The following is a 17962-nucleotide window of genomic DNA, read 5'->3' on the forward strand; positions in this document are numbered from 1 at the left end:
GAAAAAGAATGTCTACCACAGGCTCCTAGGTGGAGGATCGATACAGCCGACTGGGAGAAGTTCCGAAACTTAACTAATATCTCATGGAATGACATGTCTTGTTTAGGAATTGATGCTGCTGTGCAGTATCTCACAGGCTTCATTATAGACATGGCATCTAAATGCATATCAGAAGCACATGGCTTAGCATGTAAACGGCGGGTCCCGTGGTGGAACGAAGACTGCAGGATCGCTCGTAAGAAACAAAACAAAGCGTGGGGGTTGCTGCGCGCTTCTCCCACTGCAGAGAATCTAGTCAACTTTAAGCAAGTAAAATCCCAAGGCAGGAGAACCCGCCGACTGGCCAGAAGAGAAAGCTGGCAGAAGTATTTATCGAGCATTAACTCGTTTACAGACGAGGCCAAAGTCTGGAACAGGGTAAATAGAATTAGAGGGCGACAAACATATTCACTCCCCCTTGTAAATACACAAGGCGATACACTGCAAGATCAGGCAGACTCACTTGCGGAGCACTTTCAGAGCGTGTCAAGTTCAAACAATTATTCGCAATCTTTTCTCATATATAAAGAAATAGAAGAACGTAAGCCTTTAACAAGAAAAAGCCGAGAGAATGAGGCTTACAACCGTCCTTTCAGTATTGCCGAATTGAGAGCTGCCTTGAGTGCATGCAACAGCTCCGCACCAGGATCTGATAGAATCATGTACGAAATGCTGAAAAACTTACACAATGACACGCAAGTGACACTACTTACACTTTTCAACACTATCTGGGACGCAGGGTACCTTCCGACCGCATGGAAAGAAGCCATTGTGATCCCTGTTCTAAAACAAGGCAAAGATCCTTCATCAGTGGCAAGCTACCGCCCGATAGCCCTCACAAGTTGCATGTGTAAGGTGTTTGAAAAAATGATAAATCGGCGACTGATCCATTTGCTTGAACAGAACAAAATGCTTGATCCCTATCAGTGTGGCTTCCGAGAAGGGCGCTCCACAACCGACCATCTTGTACGTATTGAAACAAATATCCGGGACGCATTTATACATAAACAGTTCTTCCTCTCAATATTTCTCGATATGGAAAAGGCGTATGACACAACGTGGCGATACGGCATCTTGCGAGACTTATCGGAAATGGGCATTCATGATAATATGCTCAACGTAATAAAAAGCTACTTGTCCAATCGTACCTTCCGGGTGAAAGTTGGCAATGTGCTGTCACGTCCTTTTACACAAGAAACTGGTGTACCCCAGGGAGGCGTGCTCAGTTGCACACTTTTTATTGTTAAGATGACAACGCTTCGTGCTTCCTTACCCCCGGCCATTTTGTATTCCGTCTATGTGGATGACATTCAAATAGGCTTCAAATCCTGTAACCTCGCAGTATGCGAGAGACAGGTACAGCATGGTTTGAACAAGGTGTCAGGGTGGGCAGAGAAAAATGGTTTTAAAATCAATCCTCAAAAGAGTTCTTGTGTGCTGTTCACAAGGAAGAGAGGCCTGGTCCCGGATCCTTGCTTGGAAATGTGTGGACATCAGATACCTGTAAACAAAGAGCACAAATTTCAAGGTGTTATACTCGACAATAGACTCACTTTCGTCCCACACATTAAACATCTTAAAGAAAAGTGTCTGAAAACAATGAACTTATTGAAACTTCTATCCCAGACTACATGGGGTAGTGATAGGAAGTGTTTAATGAACATATACAAGAGCCTAATTCGGTCTCGATTGGATTATGGTGCCGTTGTGTATAACTCTGCCGCCCCGAGCGCGCTAAAGATGCTAGACCCAGTCCACCATCTGGGAATCCGACTGGCCACTGGCGCTTTCAGAACGAGTCCCATACAAAGTCTATATGTGGAATCAAATGAATGGTCTCTCCACCTACAGAGATCATACATTAGCTTTACATATTTCCTTAAAGCACGCTCCAATCCTGAACATCCATGTTTTCATAACGTTACCGATATGACGTGCGCTACACTTTTCAGCAATCGCCCCTCCATAAGACAGCCTTTCTCGCTGCGTGTGAAGGAGCTTAGCGATGAAATGCATGTCCCGCTCCTCGAGCATCGCTTAATGCACTTAACCAAGCTCTTACCTCCTTGGGAGTGGCAGGTGATACAATGTGACATATCCTTTATAAAAGTTACAAAGCACGCTCCTGAGGCTGAAATCCGAATGCATTTCCTAGTACTCCAGCACAAGCACTCCTGCGCAGAGTTCTACACAGACGCTTCCAAGTCAAATGCCGGGGTATCCTATGCAGCCGTCGGCCCATCGTTTTCGGAATCCGACGTACTGCATCCGGAAACAAGCATATTTACCGCTGAGGCCTACGCATTACTTTCTGCTGTGAAGCATATAAGAAAATCAAAACTTCCAAAAGCAGCGATCTATACAGACTCTCTAAGCGTCGTGAAGGCCTTGATGTCAGTCTATACACACAAAAATCCTGTACTTAGTGAACTTTACACCGTCTTGTGTAAAGCGTACATATCTAACCAGCGTATCATTATATGCTGGGTGCCTGGCCACAGGAGCATTGAGGGTAACGTTCTGGCGGACGAGATGGCCACGTCCATCGCATCGCGAGCCGCTAATCCTACCGCTGAGGTGCCTGTCACAGATCTGAGGCCTTTCTTGCGAAGGAAGCTGCGAGCCCACTGGCAACACATATGGGACGCGGAAACAAATAATAAGCTGCACCTGATAAAACCGCAGTTAGGATTCTGGCCCTCTACTATAAAATCGCGCCGAACAGATGTCCTATTCTGTCGTCTCAGAATAGGACACACGTTTGGCACCCATAATTTTCTACTCACCGGAAGTGAGCCTCCTACTTGTGGTAGATGCGGGGAGAGGCTGACCGTACTCCACGTCCTCCTGGAGTGTCGGGAAGCCGAATATGAAAGAATGAAACATTTTTCCTTCGCTTACAGACAGCACATCCCTCTTCATCCAGTAATGTTCCTCGGCCCAGAACCGCTTTTTAACACAGACACAGTCCTAGGTTTTCTGAGAGATGTGGTCCTACATGTTATTAGCCTCATGCATTCCTAGCGCTTCCTCTCTTTAGAGGATGCCGCTGGGATAGTTGTACGGTATAGCACATGCCTCCAGACCCTTGTGTTTCAAGGGCTCTAAGGAGGCAGTAGTGCTCTGGCATTTCTCATAATCTGATATATTTTAGCTATCATATCATTTTTTTTATATGCATCTAAATGTTCATAGTACAAGTCATACGTCATCGCCATAATTTTATTACACAGATTTTACGCATTTTAGAGCGTATATTTTAAGGCCCCTTTACAGCCACGACACACCAATTCATAGTAATCATAGTTACACTGCACACCCAATACCACAGACATGGCGCTCTTTGGCCATTCCTGGCCCTTGCGCCATGAAACCCCATACATCATCATCATCTCTCGAGCGCCGCTTGCGTTCAGCGGCTGCCGCACATCGCGTGTTGGGAGACACTGGTTTGGCGAGATGAGGCATCCTTCCCACACGATACCGCAAAGTAAACTGCCGCCACCGCCACATCACACCCAAGCAGATGGTCACCACGCGTGCCTTGCGACAGTGACGTCAGGCCACACAGCGCCCAATCGGAAGGCTACCTCAAGCGCCTGTTGACAGTGACGTTAGGACCGACTGTCGAACACACGGCCGCCACGCGTGCCGATTTGATGAGTCATCCCGCGCGGCTCCGAACCACCCCGACACCCGCACCTGACGGCAGTGACGTCACGCATACGAGCCAATCAGGAGGCGCACATTTGCGTCTAGCAACATTGACGTCATGACACAGAGGAGACCAATCAGGAAGAGAGAAAGCTGTGACAGTTTCTGCTAATGGCAGCTGACCTTGGGAATGAGCCATTAAAGGCTTCCCGCCATACTTCACATTCACTTACTGGGTTGTCGCCGGGCTTGAATGGCAGTGGAGGTTGTAAAAAGGGACTTGCCATGGCGTTCAGCGGCGGGTGCTGCGGAGCTGTCGGCTGCTGCTCTTGTTACTTCTGGCCCTCTTCTGACTACATTATGTCTCGGGAATACAACAAAGAACTTTAAGTTTACATAGCTGGGGGTGCATGTGCGCACGTTGTTGATGCCGTTGCGGTATCTGTAACACACACAGGCTTGTTAAGACTATCAAGAGTTAGGATATATATGTAAGTTGCATTGGTGATCAGATAGAAATATGCAACAAGGCTTGGGAACTCTTTTAAATTGAGGCAACCCACAACACCAGTAAACCTTGCATCCCAGTTAGCTTCAACACATAAACACACGCCTGATATTTTCAACACCCGCTCGCACGCACGTTCCAACAAAGCTGCACCACAGACGATGGACGCGGAACCAACACCACCTGAACAACACCCGCTCATACGGAAGCCCACAACCACCCGCGAAGCCTTCCCGCAAACAGCTACATGCACTAATAAGCAGACAGATACACAGATAGGCATCGGTGCAGGCCTCGACAAGAAAATTAAGCGTAAAAAGGCACCACCTTAAGATGTTTCGCCCAGAGGTCTGCCAGAACCAAACAGAAATGACTACCACGCACTTACGGATATCACACACAACAAATCTCGCCCTTTCCTCCAATCCCGCGAACTCACCACCAAACAAACAAATTACAGATTTCACTTAAAAACTTACACTAGCTGCATTAAACCGAGGGAAATCCCAAAAGGTCTCAGAATTAAGGTTATATGTGCCCTCGGTTCTTTACCCTCCAGGCTATTATTGAAGTCGAATGCTGTCCTAGAAAATGCATCGCTCTCTTCAATTGATATTCTCGAAGAACACTGCAAGGAACAACTTACAATAATTGCTGATTAACTCGACTGCATAAGCTCATCTGAACCGGAAAGAAGAGAACTTGAACAATTCGCCCAAACCAGGGAGTAAAGATTTCTAGATAAATACCAGCACAAAGGTATTAGAACTGCAGATCCACCCAAACAAACTAATGTAGCCCCTACAGCACATAGCTCCTCCGATAGGCCTACATGCGAGCATCCAGAGCATTGCAGCAACGTTGTAACCATATCTCAGAGTCTAAGCCGCGAGGAAGTTGATCTCCTGAAACACGGTCTGATGTTTCGTCCCATGAACAACGCAGTAAACAAATACAAACTCCACAAAGATATAACAGACTTCTCAAGACTCCTGCGCATCAAGAAGTTATTTTTCGATAGGCCAGAAGTAGGAAAACAAGATAGAGATTCTCTTAGACCACCCACCACGTGGACACCGAAAACCGAACAGAGTCCAGTCCTTGATTTATACATACAGCTGATCTCAAATGAAATTCTAGACTCGGCGCAGCATTGCCAGAAACGCAAAAATTTTTTCCCCGCTCAGCAACAAATCGTTAATGAACTCGCGGATAGGAATAATATTGTAATAAAACCAGCAAACAAAGGCGGCAGTATCGTGATCTGGCCTACAGATATGTACAAAAATGAGGCCTCCAAACAACTGAACAACCACACCCATTACAGAAAACTCGACTCTAACCCAAATTTAGCCTCCAGCAATATTGTGAAAAACACGATAGCGGAGCTCCTGTCCAGGGAACTAATCATGCAATATGAATATCGCTTCATGTGCCCAAGAACAAAAAAGCAGGCCGCTTTTACTTTCTTCCTACAATACATAAAGTTTCCGTCGAAGAAATATTTACAGCAGAAATCCCAGGTCGGCCTATTGTGTCTAATAAAACACACCTAGCGAGTCGCTATCTAAATGCTTAAGTCACCACCTGTCAAACCCTCCCCAGCACCCTCCCATCTTTTGTTCAAGACTGCCGTACTTCCTTCGAATTATCAATGGCATCAACATCAACCAAATGCTTCCCGACCGCGCTATTCCAGTAACTTTGGATGTTGCTGCCCTTTACACTCAATCAATCCCCAAGCGCACGCTCCTGAAATTTACCTGTCGCTCCTCAGGTTAGTTCACGCTCAAGTATTTCGAATTCGATTGTCTTCACTACCTGCAAACTTTCGGCACTAGCATGGGAACACCAATCGCTCCCACGTATGCGAAAATGTTCATGGAACAGCTTGAAGCAGACCTGTTGAAATCCTACCCTTTAAAACGCCACACCTACTTTCGTTACATTGACGACATATTTATAATATTGGAACATGGCACAAGCGCGTTAACCGACTTAATTAGCCATTTCAATCGCTCAAACCCGAGTATTATATTTACTGCGACCACTCTCCTAGCCAGATGAACTTCCTCGACAGGACGGTCACCATAGAAAATGGAAAACTGAGAAAGGCACTTTACCGGAAGCCTACGGATAGCCAGCAATATTTAGGCTACAACAGTCATCACCCGCGACACTGCAAGCAAGGAATTTTTGTCGGACAAGCCAAACGAATAAGAAGAATCTGCAGCGAAGACCACGATTATATCCACCATATAAATGTCCTTAAAACAATGCTAGCAGAAAGATAGACAAGTTACTCTCGATAGAGCTTATCATGTCGCGTTAAGATTGGAGAGACAGTCGGAATTAGCGAAGAAATAGCCTGCCCCAGAGTCTCACGGACCGCCAGCCTTTATAACAGAATATTCTAATGCACTTCCAAACATAACAACATTCTACGAACGAAAATAGCATACCATATTATCAAGTAACGAGTGGTTCATAAAAGCATTCCCGGATGTACCAAGGGTCATCTATCACCTCAACAGGAACATTAAAGACATGTTAGTACACGCAAAACTCAGCCAACATCATTCCCCCTTAATAAAAGCGCGTTGTCACCCCAGGTGCAAAACCTGCAGGCACCTTCAAAGTGACATTCAAATGAAAAGCCCCACAAATAGTTTTACACGCGAAGTCAAATCTAGCTTCACTTGTACAAGTTCGGATGTGATTTATATGCTTTAATGTCCCTTCTGTAAGAAACAATGTATCGGTGAAATGGGACAATCAATGAACGTCAGATTAAACGGACATCATGCGGACACAGCTAAAAAACTTCCTACAACCGTTGCCGAGCATTTCAACCAACTAGGTCATAATTTTGATGAAGTTAAGCTCTACATCCTAGTCAAATTTCCGTTCTGAACGAGAATGAAAATACAGAGAATCACACCTTATCCATAAGTTCAAGACATTGCCACCAATAGGCATAAACGTTTCAAAGGGACCTTTAGAATCTATTCGTTATGCTAAACTTCAAGCTATAGGCAACCGCACTTAGTTTGGTTGCCTAGTATTTTTCCCCCGTTTTTTTTCCTTTTATTTATTTATTCCATTTCAGTATTTCCTTTTATTTATTTTTTTCACGAGCACCGGTTTCTACCGCTCCTTCTATCTCTTTCAGAGAAACGATAGCCGACGACTACCAGCGAAACAGGTAATATAGGGCTGCTGTGGACGCCGTTGACACGCGGGCTGACACACGGCCGTTGACACGTGATTGACAGACAGACGTATCACTGGCCTTGTGCACAGCACTCATTTATTCTCAATTCTGAACCCTCACCGCTAACACACCTTTTCTCGTTGCCGCACCCACCCGCCTTACGTTTTCGCCCCTTTAGAACCCCCCAGGAGACGACGACGAAGTGTTTCTATCATAGAACGCTTGTACCTTTGTCTCGCTCTATTTCTTTCCAAACTCTGGGAGCTGCCGCTCCCGTTTTGCGGCAATGGACGAAGAAGCCCTCGAAGACCATCCTGGAGCCAAGCCATCACGTGGGGTCACGTCCAGGAAACGTGGAAATGCGTCGAGTGACACGGACAGCGAGGCAACCGAGTTGTACTCGGACAGCGTCGACTTCTCGGACGACGATTTCACGCTTGTCATGAGCCGACCCACAAAAAGAAGACTGCTACGGAGGTCACCGTCGCCAAGTGTCTCCACCGTGAAGACAACACCACAGCGCTGGCCGTACACTATGCTCTTCATGCCTGTGGACCCAGTGTCAAATCTGCGACTCCTAAACAGGCAAGTCCTTTCTGTGTTTCTTGAGGGAATCGCGCCAAACGAGATAAATGACGTGAGAATAAACGCACGGAAGAATGTCCTTGCAGTAGATGTTCTACACCGTAGTGCACTGCAAAGCCCGCGGCACGTAACGGAGATTGACAAAGTGCAAGTGCGATCCATGATACCTACTGGCTCCAATGGCACTATCGGCGTCATTTATGATGTCGATATTTCTATACCAACCGACGACTTACGAATATTAATAAAGCCAACTACAGAAGGCACTCTCATCACGCACATCACAAGTGGCAACACCCGTTGCCTGAAGCTGTGGTTTGATGGAGACAGCCTTCCCTCACACGTCAAAGTTGGTCACGTCCGCCATCCAGTCCGCCCATACGTACCGAAGCCCCTGTAATGCTACAAATGCTGCAAGATGGGACACGTAAAAGGTGTCTGTAGGAATAACCTCGTGTGCCCACGGTGCGCCGAATCTCATTCAGCAGATGCCTGCCGCGCAACTGTGTTAAAGTGCCCTAACTGCCATGGTACTCATGAGGCCTCATCCAATGATTGCCCGCGGGTGAGGAACGAGCGAGCAGCACTGAAACGTATGGTACGGGACCATTCAACACACAGAGAGGCTGTCGCTACCCTCAGGCGATGACGACATCGGTACCGAAGAGCAGCACGAAGAGTTACGTCTACTGAAAGATATACGCCATCTTCCGGCAAAGCGGCTACCGTATCAACGCCAACTTCCACAAAGACCGACAGTTCGAGAACGAAGACTGTGGCAACACTCTCACCTTCTGAAGAGTGGCCCACACTTCCACGAGCACAACCTGTCTCGCAGTCACATCACATTGCGCCGCCCTCAATGACCTCACGAACCGCGGATGGGACGACGACTGAGGATCGCCAAGTCATAGTGATGCTGAAGTCACTTATGGACGCCATGCGCATTCTACTGAGCAGCATGAAAACCCCGTCGGCACAGAGCGCACTGCAGGTGCTGGACACCTTGAGTCCGGTGCTTGCGGCTCTAGGGTAAAACCATGGCCCGAGAGATGCCGTCGTTTCAAGAGGAAGTCAAGAATGCATCTGTCTTTCAGTGGAATGCCAGAGGACTTAAGTCACGCATGTCCGACTTTAGACAGTTTGTCTTTACGCACCAGTTCCCCATTATCGTGATTTGCGAGCCCAACCTGTCAGCTCCCATCAGACTGTCCGGGTATGAGTGCTTTATGTCTTCTACCCACGGAGAGTGCAGCAAGGTTGTTGTGTTTATACGCCGTGACTTGACTTATGTACATCACCCAGTGCCTCCTGACGAAGCAAATCAATACGTTTGCTTAACAGTGAAGAAGAAAAAGCTCACGTTCACAATTCTTGGAGCCTATTTATCTCCAGCAAGCCGTCTAGATTGTGAGCGCCTACGGGGAATTTTAACATCGACTCCACAGCCGTGGGTGCTCACTGGTGACTTTAACGCCCACCATGACCTATGGGGAAGCTCCAAAGTTAACTCTAGAGGCAGAACGTTGGTGTCCTTTGCCTCTGAACGCGAATTTTGCTTGTCAAATGATGGAAGCCCCACTTATCTGCGCGGATCAGCGTATAGCAGCTGCTTGGACCTAACCTTCGTTTCACGTTCGCTTTCGAGAAGAGTGCACTGGTTTTCGGATTTAGAAACACGGGGTAGCGACCACATCCCAACCTACTTGAAGATCGAAGGTTTGACTAGCTCCAAGTCCTCCAGAACCGTCGAGTGCACCGATTGGCCTAAATAGAAAATAATAATGGAAGTCTGTTGTCATGACGGCACCTCCTATAACCTACAGGGCGCGATAAAGGATGCCATACAAACAACCACGCATTTGCTTTCGAGGAGTTCTTCCCGCACCGATTTCGACATCGAACTAGCAAATCTTCGAGCAATTCGCCGTCGTGCGGAGCGAAGATATAGACGCACGAAGTCCAATCTTGATTTGAGATTGGCTAGACGAACACAAAAGAAAATACAGCGTCACATGAACAAGCTGGCTTCGCGACAATGGGCATCCTTTTGCGAGTCCCTGGATCCGCGAAAACCTTTGTCGCTTATATGGGGGACTGTTCGCACAACCTTTGGTCAGCGCCACCCGTTTAAATCTCTGGCACTTTATCTACAATGTAAAGATATTGATGTCGCTGAATCTTTCTGCAGAAATATTGCTGGCGAGGCAAATTTCGATGGAACGGGCACGGGAACGCTCGACCACCCACTGTTCTCACGCAATCCCCGCATGGAATGCCCTTTTTCTATGGAAGAACTAGAAGCTGCGCTGGCTTTGTGCAGGCGTTCTTCAGCGCCAGGACCTGACAGCATTACATACCGTGCCCTGTGTAACCTAGGAGATCAAGCTCGGAAGGCACTCTTGCTCCTCTACAACGACTCCTGGCGGACGGGTACGGTTCCGCAAGAGTGGAAGTCAATTCGCCTCATTCCACTTCTCAAAGCTGGCAAGTCGCCTTTGGACATTTCCTCATACCGTCCGATCGCACTTGCCAGCTGTGTCGGAAAAACAATGGAAATAATGATTTTAACACGTCTGGAATGGTACTTAGAGTACTATGAAATTTATCCACATGCTATGGCCGGATTCAGACGGGGCCGTTCGTCAACAGACAGCGTTGTTAACTTGATAACATTTGTGCAACACCAGAAGGCCTGTAAGCGACTATCTGCTGCTCTGTTTCTCGACGTTAAAGGAGCTTATGATAATGTCACCCATGAAGCCATCCTTAGCACGTTAGAAGCCGTCGGACTTGGAGGTAAGATGTATATCTGGGTGTGCAACTACTTACAGAGGAGATCATTTTACGTGCACACAGAAAATGGCCCGACGTTCGAGCATTACGGTAGCCGAGGAGTGCCTCAAGGAGGAGTGCTTAGCCCGACTCTTTTCAATCTCACCCTCAGTGGATTAGTTTACAACCTGCCAAGCACCGTACGACTTTCCATCTATGCGGACGACATCTGCATTTGGGCATCAGGTGTGACACGACTTCAGCTTCGTGCTCGGCTTCAGAAGGCAGCCACAATGACATCTTGCTACCTTCGTGAACAAGGACTTGAAATTTCATGCGGAAAGTGCGCAATGGTGGCATTCACGAGGAAGCCAATGTCTGGTTACGGCGTCTCTATTAACGGACAACTTATACCATGCAGCAGAAGTCACAGATTCTTGGGAGTCGTAATTGACAGAGACCTGTCTTGGACTCCGCACGTCAATTACGTGAAAAAGCGGCTGACTGCTATCTGTCACCTGTTCAGGTTCCTTGCAGGAAAAAAGTTGGGGAGTATCTATACACGCTATGTTACAGCTGTACATGGCGTTGTTCGTTGGATTCCTGCGATACAGCCTGCCTGCAATATCCAACACCTGCAAGACTAACCTGCGTACGATTCAGAGTATTCAAGCCCAAGCCCTGAAGATATGTCTTGGCTTACCACGCAGTGCATCAACGGCTGAAACCATTGCCCTTGCACAGGATTACCCAATCACGACGCACATTACCGTTGAGACAATGCGTATGCATCTCAGGCATTATGCTAGGACCCCTTCCCACCACTTGGCCAGCCTCACTGCTGCAAGACCCTGCTCGACATTTAGCGGTATTGTCAGTGCACATGGTGCGTCGTTTACTTCAGGGTACGCACCTGCGGCCAAGCCAGCGTTTCCTCCGTGGTGCTTGAGCCGTCCACAAGTACATATAATGATTCCGGGACTACAGAAGAAGACAGATCTGCCGGCCCCTGCTCTAAAACAGCTGAGCTTACTTCTTCTGCATGAAAAGTACAGCAATCACATGCACATCTACACCGATGGATCGACTACGTCGTGCAGTTCTTCTGGTGCCGTGGTTATACCAACACGAGGAATGACACTGCGATTCAAGACACCGCATGTAACGACCTCAACGGCGGCAGAACTAACGGCCCTGCGTCGAGCACTGGAATTCATTGATTCTGAAAGACCTAGAAAATGGGCTGTGTTCTGCTATTCAAAACCGGCATTACAGTGCACGCAGTCAGTTCTCCGACGCGGATGTCATGACCAATTGACATACGAAGTCGTGAAACTTTACCATGATGTCCAACAAAAAGGTCACGAGGTCGTTTTTCAATGGGTACCTGGTCACTGTGGCATCAGTGGCAATGATTCTGCCGATAACGCTGCTCGCACAGCACATCAAGAAGAGCACAGCGTTCCAATTCCGCTTTCGAGGACTGACGCTACAAGGCAGCTTAGACACCTGGCACGCAGTCTCACAGTGACCGAGTGGAACTCGCCAAACTTAGGACTTACGCGACTGCATCGACTAAACCCTTCCCTGCAACTCCGACCTCCAATCGGACTTCCTCGGCGTGAAGCTGCGCTTCTCTGTCGCCTTTGGTTAGGTGTTGCCTTCACAAAGGCATACTCTACATTAATTGGAGTGACTGACAGCGCAGCATGCGAGGTCTGTGGCACCGAAGAAAACATCGACCACCTGCTGTGCCACTGTCCAAGATATGCCCCAGAGAGACAACAACTTGTCAAAGCTTTCCAAAAACTGGACAATCGGCCGCTTTCTGTGCAAGTGCTGCTGGAACACCGCCCCCATCGCCCGTCGGCCCATAAAGAGGTGAAGGCGCTTTTGTGTTTCTTAAGGACGACGGGTTTGTGCGACCATCTGGGACTGTTAATGCAATTTCTGTAAGACCACACGCGTCAGCGAACTCACCGCAATTTCCTTCTTTCCTTCCCTCCTCTCTCTCCCTGTGATCTTTGTTTTCCCCTTTCCCATTCCCCGGTGTAGGGTAGCAAAGCGGACGTTATTCTGGTTAACCTCCCTGCCTTCTACTTTTCTCTTCCCTCTTCCTCCTCCTAGAACCCCCCCCCCCCCCAATATATAGTGTGGCGAGGAAAGTCACCTACATGTCACCTTGAAGAAGACAAGTCCACTTGTCGAATCGTTGGCTCCTGCTTTCACCTCGTTCTGTAGCTTGGAGTATTTTGAAATGCGTACTGCTTTCTTATTGGAACGGCCAACATCCCACTTTGTGACTTCTGCGGGTGCAGCGAAACAATCGCGCGCCTTCTTTGCGAGTGCCCTCGTTCCAACCCGCAAAGAGAAGCCACCGTGGACCAACTGGACAAGCGCCCAATAACGGAAAACACCATCCCTGCAAATTGGCCTACGCGAACGTCAGCGGGAGCCGCTATGAAGGCACTGCTGCGTTATTTAAAAGACACCGGACTTTGTGACAAATAGCGACGGCACACTGTGTGACGTAGGATGGGACGGTGACACTGTGCAACACTATATAGGAACGTCTTCGTAGACTGCGTGACAGCGCCCACAGAAACAGTCATGTATTAAATGTGTGTGGTGTTTTTCCGTTTCTTTTCTTCTCTCTCACTTATCGCATTCCTTTACCTCTTCCCCGGTACAAGGTAGCCAACCGGAGATAATCTCTGGTTAACCTCCCTGTATTTCCTTTGCCTTTATCTCTCTCTCTCTCTCTTGGCCTCCTCGGACAAGGCTTTCGTTATCGCCAAGAATGAATCTGGATTTCACGGCAGTATCCCGGGTGCTTTCTATCAGACTGTACGAATGGCTGAATCGCCGCGATGACATTATTCCGTCCGCATACGCGAGATGCCGATGTCTGATTTCTAACAGTTACTGTTATCAAACAAGGTTTACGTACAAATGAGTGGGAGCTGTTATCTGTCATATGCGATATCTTTATAACGAAGTTGAAGGGGAACTTCATTATATTCATTACTGCGCTCCGCTGTAATGAATGCGTAATTAAGCGAACAATTTTCAACTTGCATAGAAGACGGCCTTGTGGCCGGTAGAACTGCAACATGACCACGTGCGCTGAACAGAAAACAGCAAAAAAAATTTAGGCGTCCTCAACACACAACTTCTTAGCATCTGACACGACTGCGTTTACGATAGCTGCCTTCTGTTTCAATGGGATGGTCTTTCGTTTCCGCTTTTATTTGGCTTGTCTCTAGCATCGCGAAATGGCGACGCGCTTGAATAGGTTGCACCCTGCGACGCCAGCAACGTTTGTCGCGTTCAAGCAGCACGTGCCATACAGGGAGGCGTGGTCTCCGAGATTGCACCGGTACAATCTCTGAGGCCACGCCTAGCTGCACTAGCCTGCGCGGTGCCGCAATCGGAGAAATTGTGGTGGCGATAATGAGGCTCTGCCTATGCGCAGCTACGCGCAGTGGTGAGAAGGAACGGTGTTCGACGGCGCATTCAACGCAAATACCCAAAAGTTTTGGCACCGGATGTGTGCCGAACCCCGTGGAATGCGATTGAGCCTGCAAAAGTCGGGCATTTCTTGTTTCGGAGACAAATCAAGTTACTATTTCGGAGACAAATAAACTTCGGCAAATCTATTCGCAGGATAATTTTATTTCGTTGAAACAAGATTTTAAAACGTGGTACCTACAGAGATTTCAAGGGGGATTTCACTTTGTTACATCCAATAATCGTTATCTCCCGTTTCGTTATAACGAAATTTCACTGTAACATGTATTTGTTAATGTCTTGTCTTACCTTCTAATTACAGGTGACAAATCTGAGCTCAAGCAACATTAGGAACAAGCTACATTGTCTGCGGGTGCATCAGCTTGTGTAACTGTGTAAGCCAGCTCCCTGAATCATGACGTGACCAATGTGTGATAACCCATTCACGAAGCAAATCTCTAGGAGGTGCTATAGAAACATTTTGCTTATGTAGTGGTCTTATTGATTTGATTTATTAAAAATTTCTTTAAATCTTTGGCCACTTTAGCGCTTTATTGTGTGATTAATCATTCTATGTTAAGCATGGCTTTAACATATGTTATCACTTTTGTGGCTTGCGAATATTTCAGTGGTACTATGGTGGGTTGCAAGAAATTGGCCATAGGCATTGGTGCTGTCGGTGCAGCCAAACATTTTTCAATATCGCGAAGATTAGAAATTATCCCATTGATTTGTCCATTTAGCAGATATCGGGAGACACTCAATATCTTTATAATTAATGCTATAATGAAAATGTGTATTGTGTTTCTAATTTCGTATGTGTGCCAAACATCCATGCAAGAGAAACTTCCGTGATAGTGTTGCTGAAGTCCTTAATATTCCATCTGCTAATCTCTAACAGCGTTGACAACGTAAGTATAATGATCTTGGGTCTTCCCAGACCATCGCATATGTACAGTGTATGCCGTTTCTAGCCAGATCACTGAGCTAAGGAACATTACGTTGGACAGTTGATACTGAAAGAGACAGACCATCTAGATTGCAATGTTACGACTGAATTTTAGCGTTTAGAGGCTATTTAAAATGTCACCTTTGTGCTAGTGCTTCCGCTGGCAATAGTGTTCCCGCTGTAAATTGACAGGTTTTGTAGATATTGCTGTCATTTTTGTTGCTTTTCGATTCAGTTTTAAGGTGTTGACGCTTGAAATGAATGTTAAACATTCCTGACTTGACGTGCAGTTACTTTTCCAAGAGCTTTAATTGGCTCTTACGTACATCACCTTGGGGCCCTAAAGGACCTGCCGCTCACAAATTGCTTTAATAAATTATAGGGCTACGTTACGCAAATACTGAGTAGAAGGTATCCTACCCTGCTCTTCAAAAAGCTGTTCAATCTGTTGGAAAAACTTTTGAAGATGACTACAAAACGTCTCGCAAAACAACTTATAACCGTTTTTAACATGGCCACAAGATGTCTTCCAAAACGTCTTATATCCATTGTTCGGCAGTGCACTAGACGGCCTGAACGACGGCTACAAGACACATTCGACAAAATTTTTTGGTAAGATGTCTTCAAATCTTAAGCGCGATAATGCTACGATAGCAGCGATAATGCTACACTCTTCTTCGTCGTCTCCAAGGCCACCATCATCGTCCCCCTTTTCCCACATTACTGATTGTGACAATATCTTGCCAAGATGTCTTGAATACGTTTTTTAACATTTTATTGATTTTCAAGCCTCGTTATTCTTGCCAAAACGTCTTTTAGACGGCTAAAAGACTAATATGTGTTCAGTGGAGCTGATGAATAGGTGGGGTTCCCTTGTGCCGAACGTCTAATGAATGCCATTTGACGTGTTGAGACGTAAGCCCCCGAGTGGTCCTCTTGCCGATTCACCAAGGCAAGTGGCGGCAGTCAGTCTAGGCGACAGTGCAATAGCTACTCAAGTGACCACACCTCACGTTGTCGTACTCAACCCGGACGCCAGAATCCTTTCACGGAGACACATACGAGGAAGTCAAGGAGTGGCTCGAAAACTTCAAGCGTGTCGCCATGTGTAACGGTTGGGACGAAACGAGGAAACTCCGTTATGTGTACTTCGCGCTGGAGGAATCTGTACGCACGTAGTTTCAAAACCATGAAGCGCGGTTGTGGGATCGCTTCCGACGAGAGCTGCTCACTACGTACCCGAGCGCGGACCGCAGAGAGAGAGAGCAGAAGCTGTTAATCAGGCGTGGAACCAACGCAACAATGAAAGCGTGTTCATGTACATTGAAGTCATGTCCCGCCTTTTCCGCGGAGCCTACCCAAAATGGCCGAGGACTAGAAATTGCCGCGTCTAATGCACGGTGTGAAGCTGGAGCTCTTTGCCGGCCCGGTTCGTAATCCGCCCCGCACTGTAGCAGATGGCCTCAGAAGTAACGACGATGGAGAAGACGCTGCAGCAGCGTGTGAGGCAGTACAGCAGAGATCCAAGCGCCGCATCATTTTAAGGTGGGTCAGGAGCCCTCTACAACAACATCGACGTCCTACGTGAAATAGTGAGGTCTGCCGTAAGGGAAGAGCTGCAAAGCCCTCCTACGCTGTTCTGAGTTGCAGATGTCGTACGCAAAGAAGTGCGGCAAGTAACTTGTGAACCAGAGCCTCAGGTACAGCCCCTATCCCAACCGAAGCATCAGCCCCGACTATCACAAGCGCAAGCTTTACGGTAGGACCTCGGACGCACTGCCTGCACGAACTACCGCTAAGCACCAGATGCTTCCTCGTAGTACGTCGCCCATGCCGGGAGGAAGACCACGTAAAAGCTACGCATCATCATCATCATCATTATCATCATCATCCGCCTGGTTACGCCCACTGCAGGGCAAAGGCCTCTCCCATACTTCTCCAACTACCCCGGTCATGTACTAATTGTGGCCATGTCATCCCTGCTAACTTCTTAATCTCATCCGCCCACCTAACTTTCTGCCGCCCCCTGCTACGCTTCCCTTCTCTTGGAATCCAGTCCGTAACCCTTAATGACCATCGGTTATCTTCCCTCCTCATTACATGTCCTGCGCATGCCCATTTCTTTTTCTTGATTTCCACTAAGATGTCATTAACTCGCGTTTGTTCCCTCACCCAGTCTGCTCTTTTCTTATCCCTTAATGTTACACCCATCATTCTTCTTTCCATAGCTCGTTGCGTCGTCCTCAATTTAAGTAGCACCCTTTTCGTAAGCCTCCAGGTTTCTGCCCCGTACGTGAGTACTAGTAAGACACAGTTGTTATACACTTTTCTCTATGTTTGGCGTACTGCAGACCGGCGTACCCTCTGCTACCATTGTGGAGAGGCTGTTTAACTGTATCGGCAATGCCAGTATCGCCGAGTAGGACTGCGTGGCTTCTCTGTGAATGGGACTTGCCTTTGAAACGGTGAGTGTCCTTATGCGATAGAGGAATTTTCATTTGCGCGCCAAAGTATTCCGCACCCCCAACATGAACCTCGATCGGCAGCGCCTATGCGTTATCGGTCGCCGAGTCCGCGTCCATCCTCCATTTCACCGAGGCGTCGCTCACGAAGACCGCAACGGGAAAAATAGAGCCAGCGACCTGTAGAGGCAAGGCTGCTGACACCCGGAAAACCGAAGGCCCTCCATCGCTAACCCGACGAGACGACGGCGGTGGCGCAGCGACGA

General features: G+C 47.6%; 1 protein-coding gene across 4 annotated transcripts in view; it reads left to right on the forward strand.

The window, feature by feature from the left end:
- Gcat (Glycine C-acetyltransferase) overlaps window positions 1-17962 on the forward strand; it is a 259739-nt gene that overhangs the window by 233974 nt on the left and 7803 nt on the right. The window contains exon 13 of one of the 4 annotated variants that reach the window (XM_075682883.1): window positions 14608-14751. In XM_075682883.1, coding sequence (XP_075538998.1) covers window positions 14608-14636 — 29 coding nt within the window. In that variant the 3' untranslated portion in view covers window positions 14637-14751. Of the gene's footprint in view, window positions 1-14607; window positions 14754-17962 lie in introns of those variants that run through there. The other 3 variants (XM_075682887.1, XM_075682886.1, XM_075682888.1) reach the window with 3 other exon arrangements.

The sequence above is a fragment of the Dermacentor variabilis genome, chromosome 2 (genome assembly GCF_050947875.1).
Source record: "Dermacentor variabilis isolate Ectoservices chromosome 2, ASM5094787v1, whole genome shotgun sequence".
NCBI classification, from domain to species: Eukaryota; Metazoa; Arthropoda; class Arachnida; order Ixodida; family Ixodidae; genus Dermacentor; species Dermacentor variabilis.